The 15,235-nt window shown below is 17.5% G+C and overlaps 2 protein-coding genes across 4 annotated transcripts; one reads left to right on the plus strand and one right to left on the minus strand.

The window, feature by feature from the left end:
- Positions 1-220: 220 nt before the first annotated feature.
- Positions 221-10,978, minus strand: LOC115233180 (protein inturned). Of its 2 annotated transcripts, XM_029803475.1 has the most exons (12): positions 10,772-10,976; positions 10,467-10,671; positions 10,052-10,361; positions 9,699-9,971; positions 9,476-9,547; positions 9,144-9,400; positions 8,970-9,059; positions 8,536-8,878; positions 8,090-8,427; positions 1,230-1,555; positions 894-1,060; positions 222-761 (listed from the first exon to the last, which is right to left on the minus strand). In XM_029803475.1, the coding sequence occupies exons 2-12, from the start codon at positions 10,616-10,618 to the stop codon at positions 288-290; spliced, it is 2,802 nt and encodes a 933-aa protein (XP_029659335.1). In that variant the 5' UTR covers positions 10,619-10,671; positions 10,772-10,976; the 3' UTR covers positions 222-287. The 2 variants fall into 2 exon arrangements, with proteins under 2 accessions (XP_029659336.1, XP_029659335.1); XM_029803476.1 differs by having other exon boundaries at positions 221-761; positions 894-1,036; positions 10,467-10,978.
- A 350-nt stretch (positions 10,979-11,328) lies between these two features.
- LOC115233178 (ATP-dependent RNA helicase DDX24) lies at positions 11,329-15,226 on the plus strand. Of its 2 annotated transcripts, none has more exons than XM_029803470.1 (11): positions 11,329-11,795; positions 12,158-12,341; positions 12,429-12,948; positions 13,044-13,240; positions 13,345-13,490; positions 13,600-13,892; positions 13,973-14,195; positions 14,268-14,379; positions 14,457-14,574; positions 14,652-14,835; positions 14,908-15,226. In XM_029803470.1, the coding sequence occupies exons 2-11, from the start codon at positions 12,162-12,164 to the stop codon at positions 15,200-15,202; spliced, it is 2,268 nt and encodes a 755-aa protein (XP_029659330.1). In that variant the 5' UTR covers positions 11,329-11,795; positions 12,158-12,161; the 3' UTR covers positions 15,203-15,226. The 2 variants fall into 2 exon arrangements, with proteins under 2 accessions (XP_029659330.1, XP_029659331.1); XM_029803471.1 differs by lacking the exon at positions 11,329-11,795 and adding an exon at positions 11,906-11,921.
- Positions 15,227-15,235: the final 9 nt, after the last annotated feature.

Consider the following 15,235-nt stretch of genomic DNA (forward strand, 5'->3'; position numbering starts at 1 on the left):
AATTATAGATTATTAAATAGCATATATAATATATATATATAGGAAACTATTATATATATATATATATATATATATATATATAAAAAATAAAAAAAAATTTTTTTTAAAACTTTGATTCTGATGTATTTGTAGAGTTCAGTGTCGAAAAACAAGCTAATAAGTAATCTGTCGACGTATAAATGATTTAATGAAATTGATGTTATGTATATAAAATAAAAATCAATTTTTAATAAAATAAAGACTTGGATAAAAACGTGTGTTTTCCATTTAGATATACAATATAAAAATTATGAATGTAATTGAAAAGCTATTTCGATCAAATTTTGTGGTGCAGCGTCTTGATGGCACACATACAACTCCTTTGGATGGGGGCTTGTGTAGAGACGTCCAATTACCCAAAATGTTATATTTTCCCATTCAAATAGCACACCATGCTCTTTAATAGCGATTAAACTTCTATTGATAGCAGTTTTCTCTATATCTTGATTCAACATTTTCTTAAATCTCACTGTATTATGTAATAGTCTATGGATAACATGTACACATTTGTTGAAGTTAACAAGAATCCTGTTGTCGTTTGATGTATTTTGAATTGGTATTGATGACAATAGAATCCCTTCCACTGTGTCTAAGTGAACGTAATGATATAAATAATTTTTATCACCAGCAGTCAATTTTTTCGGTATCAAGTATTCAACTTGATTTAATAAATTTTCCCGTATATTGGATATATCCATTGTGTTGAGTACATGACTATCATTCTGTAAGAAAATCGACAGATATATCTACATTTGTATAATATATATTACGAATAGTTGTTCTTAATACACTTTTTGTTTAAATTACTTGAAAATTATCAGCCGCTATTATCTTTTAGCTAGAAAGATAGTTACCTTATATATGTCGATATCTGAATCACTGTCATCGGAATATCTCGATGCCGAATTGATTTTTTCTCTAGTTGCTCGTCTTCCAAGAATAGGCATTGCCTCGTCACTCATTTCACTAACTCCACCTGTTCCTTGACTGAGCGAATCTTCAGAAGTGTGTAAAGAATATACTAAATGTATAAAGACAAACATACTTGTAAAATAATTCCATATTACAACATGTACACTATTTGTATATAATGTAAAAATTGACGAAAGCAGAGAGAAGGAATAAAATACACAATGTAAAAAATTTTTGAATTAATTTCATATTGTGCTTCTGCATGTATTGTAACTTACCAGAACCTGAGATCATAGGGCTGTCTTCAGAACTACGTTTCTTCAAAATAGAAGGCAGCTCTTGCAGCTTTTTATTAGTAGGATTGACATTTTGTTTAGGCGGTACAATTTGCGCGTCGGACAATTTTATTAAACCAAGTAGATTCTCCGTTATACTGGATGACACTTTTGTCATTGCATGTTCCTCGTATGGTATTACTTCTGGTCTGGCATTAGATGTAATCCACTTTGAGGCCAAAATTGTGATTCCTATTTTTTGTATATGCTTCAGCGTCTCTTGAGCTTCTTCTACATAAAATACATCCGGGCCTATTGCATCATTATACCTAAATGGGAATAATAAAAACTTAAATAATAATAACACCATATACATTTTATATATATATATATATATATATATATATATATATATATATATATATATATATATATATATATATATATATATATATATATATATATATATATATATATATATATATATATATATATATATATATATATATATATATATATATATATATATATATATATATATATATATATATATATATATATATATATATATATATATATATATATATATATATATATATATATATATATATATATATATATATATATATATATATATATATATATATATATATATATATATATATATATATATATATATATATATATATATATATATATATATATATATATATATATATATATATATATATATATATATATATATATATATATATATATATATATATATATATATATATATATATATATATATATATATATATATATATATATATATATATATATATATATATATATATATATATATATATATATATATATATATATATATATATATATATATATATATATATATATATATATATATATATATATATATATATATATATATATATATATATATATATATATATATATATATATATATATATATATATATATATATATATATATATATATATATATATATATATATATATATATATATATATATATATATATATATATATATATATATATATATATATATATATATATATATATATATATATATATATATATATATATATATATATATATATATATATATATATATATATATATATATATATATATATATATATATATATATATATATATATATATATATATATATATATATATATATATATATATATATATATATATATATATATATATATATATATATATATATATATATATATATATATATATATATATATATATATATATATATATATATATATATATATATATATATATATATATATATATATATATATATATATATATATATATATATATATATATATATATATATATATATATATATATATATATATATATATATATATATATATATATATATATATATATATATATATATATATATATATATATATATATATATATATATATATATATATATATATATATATATATATATATATATATATATATATATATATATATATATATATATATATATATATATATATATATATATATATATATATATATATATATATATATATATATATATATATATATATATATATATATATATATATATATATATATATATATATATATATATATATATATATATATATATATATATATATATATATATATATATATATATATATATATATATATATATATATATATATATATATATATATATATATATATATATATATATATATATATATATATATATATATATATATATATATATATATATATATATATATATATATATATATATATATATATATATATATATATATATATATATATATATATATATATATATATATATATATATATATATATATATATATATATATATATATATATATATATATATATATATATATATATATATATATATATATATATATATATATATATATATATATATATATATATATATATATATATATATATATATATATATATATATATATATATATATATATATATATATATATATATATATATATATATATATATATATATATATATATATATATATATATATATATATATATATATATATATATATATATATATATATATATATATATATATATATATATATATATATATATATATATATATATATATATATATATATATATATATATATATATATATATATATATATATATATATATATATATATATATATATATATATATATATATATATATATATATATATATATATATATATATATATATATATATATATATATATATATATATATATATATATATATATATATATATATATATATATATATATATATATATATATATATATATATATATATATATATATATATATATATATATATATATATATATATATATATATATATATATATATATATATATATATATATATATATATATATATATATATATATATATATATATATATATATATATATATATATATATATATATATATATATATATATATATATATATATATATATATATATATATATATATATATATATATATATATATATATATATATATATATATATATATATATATATATATATATATATATATATATATATATATATATATATATATATATATATATATATATATATATATATATATATATATATATATATATATATATATATATATATATATATATATATATATATATATATATATATATATATATATATATATATATATATATATATATATATATATATATATATATATATATATATATATATATATATATATATATATATATATATATATATATATATATATATATATATATATATATATATATATATATATATATATATATATATATATATATATATATATATATATATATATATATATATATATATATATATATATATATATATATATATATATATATATATATATATATATATATATATATATATATATATATATATATATATATATATATATATATATATATATATATATATATATATATATATATATATATATATATATATATATATATATATATATATATATATATATATATATATATATATATATATATATATATATATATATATATATATATATATATATATATATATATATATATATATATATATATATATATATATATATATATATATATATATATATATATATATATATATATATATATATATATATATATATATATATATATATATATATATATATATATATATATATATATATATATATATATATATATATATATATATATATATATATATATATATATATATATATATATATATATATATATATATATATATATATATATATATATATATATATATATATATATATATATATATATATATATATATATATATATATATATATATATATATATATATATATATATATATATATATATATATATATATATATATATATATATATATATATATATATATATATATATATATATATATATATATATATATATATATATATATATATATATATATATATATATATATATATATATATATATATATATATATATATATATATATATATATATATATATATATATATATATATATATATATATATATATATATATATATATATATATATATATATATATATATATATATATATATATATATATATATATATATATATATATATATATATATATATATATATATATATATATATATATATATATATATATATATATATATATATATATATATATATATATATATATATATATATATATATATATATATATATATATATATATATATATATATATATATATATATATATATATATATATATATATATATATATATATATATATATATATATATATATATATATATATATATATATATATATATATATATATATATATATATATATATATATATATATATATATATATATATATATATATATATATATATATATATATATATATATATATATATATATATATATATATATATATATATATATATATATATATATATATATATATATATATATATATATATATATATATATATATATATATATATATATATATATATATATATATATATATATATATATATATATATATATATATATATATATATATATATATATATATATATATATATATATATATATATATATATATATATATATATATATATATATATATATATATATATATATATATATATATATATATATATATATATATATATATATATATATATATATATATATATATATATATATATATATATATATATATATATATATATATATATATATATATATATATATATATATATATATATATATATATATATATATATATATATATATATATATATATATATATATATATATATATATATATATATATATATATATATATATATATATATATATATATATATATATATATATATATATATATATATATATATATATATATATATATATATATATATATATATATATATATATATATATATATATATATATATATATATATATATATATATATATATATATATATATATATATATATATATATATATATATATATATATATATATATATATATATATATATATATATATATATATATATATATATATATATATATATATATATATATATATATATATATATATATATATATATATATATATATATATATATATATATATATATATATATATATATATATATATATATATATATATATATATATATATATATATATATATATATATATATATATATATATATATATATATATATATATATATATATATATATATATATATATATATATATATATATATATATATATATATATATATATATATATATATATATATATATATATATATATATATATATATATATATATATATATATATATATATATATATATATATATATATATATATATATATATATATATATATATATATATATATATATATATATATATATATATATATATATATATATATATATATATATATATATATATATATATATATATATATATATATATATATATATATATATATATATATATATATATATATATATATATATATATATATATATATATATATATATATATATATATATATATATATATATATATATATATATATATATATATATATATATATATATATATATATATATATATATATATATATATATATATATATATATATATATATATATATATATATATATATATATATATATATATATATATATATATATATATATATATATATATATATATATATATATATATATATATATATATATATATATATATATATATATATATATATATATATATATATATATATATATATATATATATATATATATATATATATATATATATATATATATATATATATATATATATATATATATATATATATATATATATATATATATATATATATATATATATATATATATATATATATATATATATATATATATATATATATATATATATATATATATATATATATATATATATATATATATATATATATATATATATATATATATATATATATATATATATATATATATATATATATATATATATATATATATATATATATATATATATATATATATATATATATATATATATATATATATATATATATATATATATATATATATATATATATATATATATATATATATATATATATATATATATATATATATATATATATATATATATATATATATATATATATATATATATATATATATATATATATATATATATATATATATATATATATATATATATATATATATATATATATATATATATATATATATATATATATATATATATATATATATATATATATATATATATATATATATATATATATATATATATATATATATATATATATATATATATATATATATATATATATATATATATATATATATATATATATATATATATATATATATATATATATATATATATATATATATATATATATATATATATATATATATATATATATATATATATATATATATATATATATATATATATATATATATATATATATATATATATATATATATATATATATATATATATATATATATATATATATATATATATATATATATATATATATATATATATATATATATATATATATATATATATATATATATATATATATATATATATATATATATATATATATATATATATATATATATATATATATATATATATATATATATATATATATATATATATATATATATATATATATATATATATATATATATATATATATATATATATATATATATATATATATATATATATATATATATATATATATATATATATATATATATATATATATATATATATATATATATATATATATATATATATATATATATATATATATATATATATATATATATATATATATATATATATATATATATATATATATATATATATATATATATATATATATATATATATATATATATATATATATATATATATATATATATATATATATATATATATATATATATATATATATATATATATATATATATATATATATATATATATATATATATATATATATATATATATATATATATATACCATATACATTTTATATATATATATATATATATATGCATATATATTTATGATAACATATTCACTTTGCAGTACATCCTCCAGATTCCAACAGGACCGCTAATAAATCGTGTCCGTATCCGACAACCAATAAAAACCACTTTCCATTAGGTATTAAAAATTGATCACTACTGCTACCATCAATACCGCCGCGATTGCAAGATGAAGGATAAATCTGCTTCCACAGAACAAGGCACTTTACTTGTTCCTGATTCACCAGATTCAACAGACCATTGTGTCTCAGAAATGAATGCACGTCGATCAAATCTTCGTGAGGTAAATGAGATCCCAAAAGATGGCATTTATGATAAATGCAACTCCCTAATATAGTATATAATCTCTGACAATCCATAGGATCCTCATTCTGTCAAAACATACGTGTCTATTAAACTTTCAATATAAATAGTTTCTAACACAAAAATATTCTCATCATTATTTAAATTATTTGATTTAAAGAAATATTACAATATACCCAGTCTCTGTAATCCATAGCTTCCATTTCACTTAACGCTGCGTCTATTTGAATCTGCGCATCTCTCGGTAGTTGTATATAACTTGCAATGGAAAAAGCGCTTCTGAATTTATAATTTTCTATATTTTCTATACTATTTTCCGATTTTGATAAATTTTTTCTTGCATCAGTATCTTTGCAAGAATCTTTGATGTTTAATAATCTATGTATAAATAGAGCGAAGAAATGATCCAAGGAAGATTGATTTTCCACAGAAGTAAAGCACTTTGTCAATGATTGATAAGTAAATTCTAATGTTCTAACAATATCCTCCGTAATCTTGATAGCTTCTTGAGAGGTGCAGCTAAAAAATAATAAGATTTACATTACAGATGTCCATATATGATGCTACTATATTTTTTTCACACAATATATTGTTCTTAAGCAAGATTTACCATTTATCGGGTAAAGTTATTAAAAGCAATTCATCATCGCGAGATGTATATACGACATGTGCTTCTTTTTCGCCTATGCGGATAGTCGTACTAGAAAATATACATGCATTTGTTATTCTTTTTTTTTAACTTATAACTAAATATATATTTTTTAATATATAAATATGTGTGTACCTGACAGGTTGTAGGTTTACTATACTAGGTAATAAATGATTAAGAGTTATAAAAGCTCCTCTTGCCGTACACAAGGAAGAATTTATGTTTTTAGTTCCAGATCGTGGAAATGTGTACAATACACCTTGCAATTCTTGGCCTACTTCCGAAAGATCTGTAGTTTTTAAATATAATACACCCAATGGATAATCCAATAACAATTCCATCAAGGAATTACTATTTTCTCTATTTATTAAATATTGGGCTAAGATCGATTGCTAAAAGGTATAATTAATCAAATTTTTATCACATAAACTCTTTATAACTGCTGCATTTATATAAAAACTAATTACTTTTGGCTGAATTATTCTTGATAGTTTTGCAGTAACATCAACACCAGCTACTCTTTCCAATTCTAATATTACCTATAAAAATAAAAAATTTTTACATTTTAAAGAAAATCTGAGAAAGATATGAAGAAAATACAAATTTACAATTTAATATTGTGTTTAATTATATGACAAATTGGACTCTTAAGAAATTTATTAAAACTCTTCTGTCATTTATTAATCTTACATTTGATGGTGTGATGATTTCAGATAATATCTGATCTAAATTTTGAAAAGTAACATTGTTCGAATTAACTCTCCGTAACCAATCCCCAATTTTAATATTTTTATTCTTCATAGCTTCACCATCGGGTATAAATCCTGCCACCATAACTCTCACTTTATCTGAAAATGCTTTTGGTATGATACCAAAATATGCTTCGCATAAGGTTGCTCTTCTGCCCAACTTATGTCTTCTTTCAGGATCAATCCACAATGTAACTTGACGAGTTTCTCCTGCCTTATATGTTATAAAATTATTTATTTTTAATTTTTTTAAATATATTTTTTTCTCATTGTATTCAGTGCCTCAATCATTACCTGGAAATCTCGAAATGTGACTTCCTTGCTTCCGCTGCCATCTCCTTTCTCTTGTTCGACTGTGTTGCTTGCCGCATTGCTATTGTTGATCCTCTTATTTCTCGTACTCCACCGCTTACTCTCTTTACGTCTGATTAGACGGAACAATTTACCAGCTCTTGTGCTACGACGACGAGTCAATTCAGGTTGAGAACTGTCATTCTTATTGTCCAAAGTTGTATGGCCAGACTCGAACAGACTCTCCTCTACAGATTCTATGTAAAATACTTCTCCATTGGGTTTAATCTCGGATTCCCATTCAACCGCAGAACTGCAATTTCAAGTCATGGAAAAATATATTTTATCGAGTTTATTAGAAAAATATATTTAAAATATTAACTTAAACTAAACTTGTGTTAAGTTAATCTTGTTTTACCTGTCGGTATCGGAGTAATACGATCCTGTGCTGGAACCGCTGTCACTCGCCCACCAATCGTGATCATCTTCGTTGCAAGCCGTAGAATACGACTGATTGGAAAGTTTGCATTTAGATTTTAATGGAACATTCTTGTTATCTATTTCACTCATGTTTCATTAAAAATTATTGCGACAAATGCAAATTTTTTACAAAGTTTTGAGTTCTGAATATTAAGTATTATACAATATCATATTTTTGTATGATTATATCTTCTAAATTATAGCACATATAACATAATAATAATAATTATTAATTTCACTTGCATTTATTCATTATAATTGTAGCAATAAGGCAAGCTCAAAGCTTAAGCATAATAACACAGTATATACAGTAGCGCAACTCCCTGTCGGCACCTTTGATGTTAGTGTTGGCCAAAACGGAGTGCGCATGCGCGAAATAAGTAAGTTAGTCGGTAACGCCATCTGAACTTTTCTCTCGCTCACTCTCGTTTATCTTTCTGTCTCTAACTCATTAATACATATGTAGCAATAAATAATAATCCAAAATAATGTATTTTAATAAAAAATATATACAGATAAATTGTTAATAATATATTTGAAAAAGGAAAAAAATAAAATAATGAAAAAATAAATATAATTATGTTAATATACAATATATTACATAAATAATTATGCTATATGCAAAATATATTACATGAACTAATAGAGAGAGCAAAAAAAAGGAATATAAAATATTATTCGAAAATTGTTAAATGTATTATAAAGACAGTATCAAGAAAACATATATATATAAAGTTATAATTACAAATATAATTATATTAAATAGCTGTAATCGTTTCGTAATCGCATTGTATCAAAAACTCTGATAAATTGTGCGATCGTACAATAAATAACATATAATGTCATCTATTCCGCCAAATAAGGTAGGTAGTAGGCATTTAATTGGGTATTTAATTAGTGTGAGAGAGAACGAAAGAGTAGAAAAAAAAGAGTAAGTGAGAGAGAAATTTAGATGGCGTTACTGGCCAACTTACTTATTTCGCGCATGCGCACTCCGTTTTGGCCAACACAAAATCGGGAGAGTTGCGCTACTGTATATACTGTGGCTTTACCGTGTGAAAAATTTTAGCACACACGCGCGTGCTATATAAATAGATTTTTTTGTATGTCAAGGATAAAAATTTAATTATATAAAGTGCGTATACGTTATCGTATCGATAAATTGCTATTTTTAATAGAAGGGAATATTATATTATTTTAATTTGATTTAAAAAAAAAGTTAATGAAGAATAAATTTCCTTCTAAAACTCATATTTTTTTACAAAATGTAAGTATTTGAATAATTATATATTTTAAAGGGAAGGATTGTGTGTGAATTAGTATCTTCACTTCCATAGTTTGTTGAGAACAGCTGTAGATGATGTTTGAATACCTATTTATACAAATTTCATCGGCACGTGCGCATTTCTTTGTTTTTATCATTGTTGAATTTGTGATTTTTGTTAGTTAATCCTTTAATCACTATTGAGATATATGTATAGTGTGATTTATTGTTAATTATAGTCAAATAATTATAAGAAAAGAATTCCGTATGTAACACACAACCACACACACACATACGATTGTTGAGGTTATCTGACCACGTTGAACATTCCGAAGCCTATATAACAATAAAATTAAATATTTTAGAATCATGAAAACCAAACGAATTAATGATAGTGAATGGAAACCTATAACATTGGAAGGTACTTTATTATCCAATGGCATAGAAGGATTAATTGGAATAGAGGAATTAACTGATTATAGTTTAGAACGGAACAGCAAGAAAGGCAAGATTATAACTACAGAAGTAAAATTTGTCAAAAAGAAAAAAGTAAGTAATTTGTTTCATTGATACTTATTCTCATATTTTGAAATTGTTATTAAAATTATTAATGAATTATTAATTAATGAATTATAGTCAATAGCAAAGCGCAAATGTTTAGATGAATGGAAAGAAAGTAATATCGACAGTGCTGAGACTCCCATAAAAAAATTGAAAGTTAAGAAAGCTAAATCAAAGAAATTGGATGAGAAAACAATAAAATCAACAGAGCGCAAAATTATTAATTCACAAATTGATTCTGATAGCGAAAATGATTTGTCCTGTGATACAAATAATAAAAATTTGGCAAAGATTAATATTGAAGCATGGAGCTCTATTGGTGTTCCTACTACTGTAATAAAAGCTTTAGCTGATCAGAATTTTCATTCTCCTACTGCGATACAAGCTCAGACATTGCCAGCTGCTATATTAGGCCGCAGAGACATATTAGGTGCTGCTGAAACTGGTAGTGGCAAGACATTAGCTTTTGGTATCCCAATAATAAAAGGTATCTTGGATTTGAAGAAGCAGGAGTTAGAAATACCAGTGTCTAAAGAAACTATAAAATATGACTCTCAAAATAGTCAATGGAGTTGTTCAAAAATAGAAGCTAAAGGTAGTACAGCAATATTCTTTTTTACTTTTTTTTTGTAAAATCGAATTAATGCATTAATAGTTACTATTAATTCTTTAACTTTAAATCTTTTATAGATGATAATTCTGATTCAGAAAATGAAAATATATCAGAATCCAAAAATTGTGTACATGTTATAAAAGATATAAAGCTTGATGATTGTCAAAATATCCCAATCAAACCCTTGTATGCATTAATTTTGACACCAACTCGCGAATTAGCGATCCAAATAAAGAACCATCTTACTCAAGCAGCAAAATATACAGATATTAAGGTGAAGCTAATTTTTTTTCAAATTTAGAATAATACAATATATTATTTTTTAGATAATATAATTATATTATGTATAATTTTAATTATAATGATATATTATTATAGATAGCTGTTATTCTTGGAGGTATGGCAGCAGTAAAACAAGAAAGGATATTAAATAAAGGTCCTGAAATTGTCATCGCTACACCTGGAAGATTGTGGGAACTGATTCAAGAAGGCAATTCTCATCTAAATCAAGTTGATTCTATTAAGTAATTGCCAATTTTTAAACAGAAGAGAGAAAATAAGATATTATTTTTTCTCTTCTGAAAGAGAAAATAATCTTTTGTTATATTATAGAAAATTTGTTATATAATTTAGGTACTTAGCTATTGATGAGACAGACAGAATGATGGAGAAGGGTCATTTTCAAGAATTACACGATCTCATAGAAAAAATGAATGCAAATCCGATCAAGCTGGAGAAACGGCAGGTGTTTGTTTTTTCGGCTACTTTAACTATGGTGCACGATCTTCCGGATTATCTCGAGAGAAAAAAGAAACGATACGCTAGGAGTAAAATATACAAACTCACTCCTGGCCAGAAACTGCAAACGATTATACACTTGTTAAAAATAAAAAATCCTAAAGTCGTCGATCTTACAAAAGAATCAGGTATACATGCATCTTAATTATCAATCGTCAAACATGTGGGCTACTCATGCATTATGTATTAATCAAATCTATATTATCAGCTATGGCTGATAACTTGACCGAATGTCGAATAGCATGCACGATCGACCACAAGGATTATTACCTTTATTACTTTTTGAAGAAACACAGTGGAAGGACATTAGTATTTTGTAACAGCATCGGCTGTGTCAAGAGATTATCCACCCTCTTCAACATACTTGAGTGCAAACCTTTACCTCTGCATGCCAATATGCAACAACGACAACGTCTAAAAAATCTCGAAAGGTTGTATAAATATATATATACATTAAATACATTTTTTTGTGAAATTCGTACTAATTGGAAGAGGGATTATAGGTTTCAAGCTGATGAAAATGGACTATTAATAGCCACGGATGTAGCCGCGCGAGGTTTAGATATACCTAACATAGAGCATGTAATACATTATCAAGTCCCAAGGACATCCGAGGTGAATATCTAAAATATTAACGCTAATATAACATTATAATACTTTCACACAAAACTGATTTGACAATTATTTTACAGAATTACGTACACAGGAGCGGTAGAACGGCAAGAGCAGAAAAAGAAGGTATCACAGTTCTAATGATGGAACCTTCTGAAAAACAGAACTACAGCAAGTTGTGCAAAACTCTTGGACGTAGTACGTTAATATTCATTAATTAATATTCATTTATTAATAATTATAAATATGATAATAACATGAATCTCTGTTTCTAGCGCATGATTTACCTACATTTCCTGTAGTAGATAGGCTATTAATCTCTGTAAAAGAAAGAGTAGATGTTGCTCGCGATATTGATAAACTGGAATTAAAATGTCGCCGGCAGAATACTCAGAAAAGTTGGTTACGGAAAGCAATGGAGGATATGGATATGATCTTAGACGATGACGACAACGATAAGTAAGAGAAATGAATTGATTTGCTTATATTTTTTATCTATACAATGTAAATTATATTATTTTTTTATTTTAGTGAATTATCAACGGAATCGGAAGAAGCAGCAGCATTGAGACGACAATTAAAGGCAAAGAGAAATCACTTGCGATCTCTGTTATCAAAGCCAGTATTCCCGAAAGGATTCTCAGGAAAGTATCTTGATGATAATTTAAATATAGATCCTGCTCAGGATACAGAGAAAGCTATCGAAGTGATGAAAAAGGCAATAGAAAATAATTCCCGTAAAAGTAAAGAGAGCAATATCGTATCTCAGAAAAGAGAACGATTGCAAAAAAAGCTGAAAAAATCTACAAAGTTTAAAAAGACATAAAATATATATCTTGTTTATATATACGAATCGTGC

Source organism: Formica exsecta, unplaced genomic scaffold (assembly GCF_003651465.1).
Source record: "Formica exsecta isolate Colony F162 unplaced genomic scaffold, ASM365146v1 scaffold161, whole genome shotgun sequence".
Lineage (NCBI taxonomy): Eukaryota > Metazoa > Arthropoda > Insecta > Hymenoptera > Formicidae > Formica > Formica exsecta.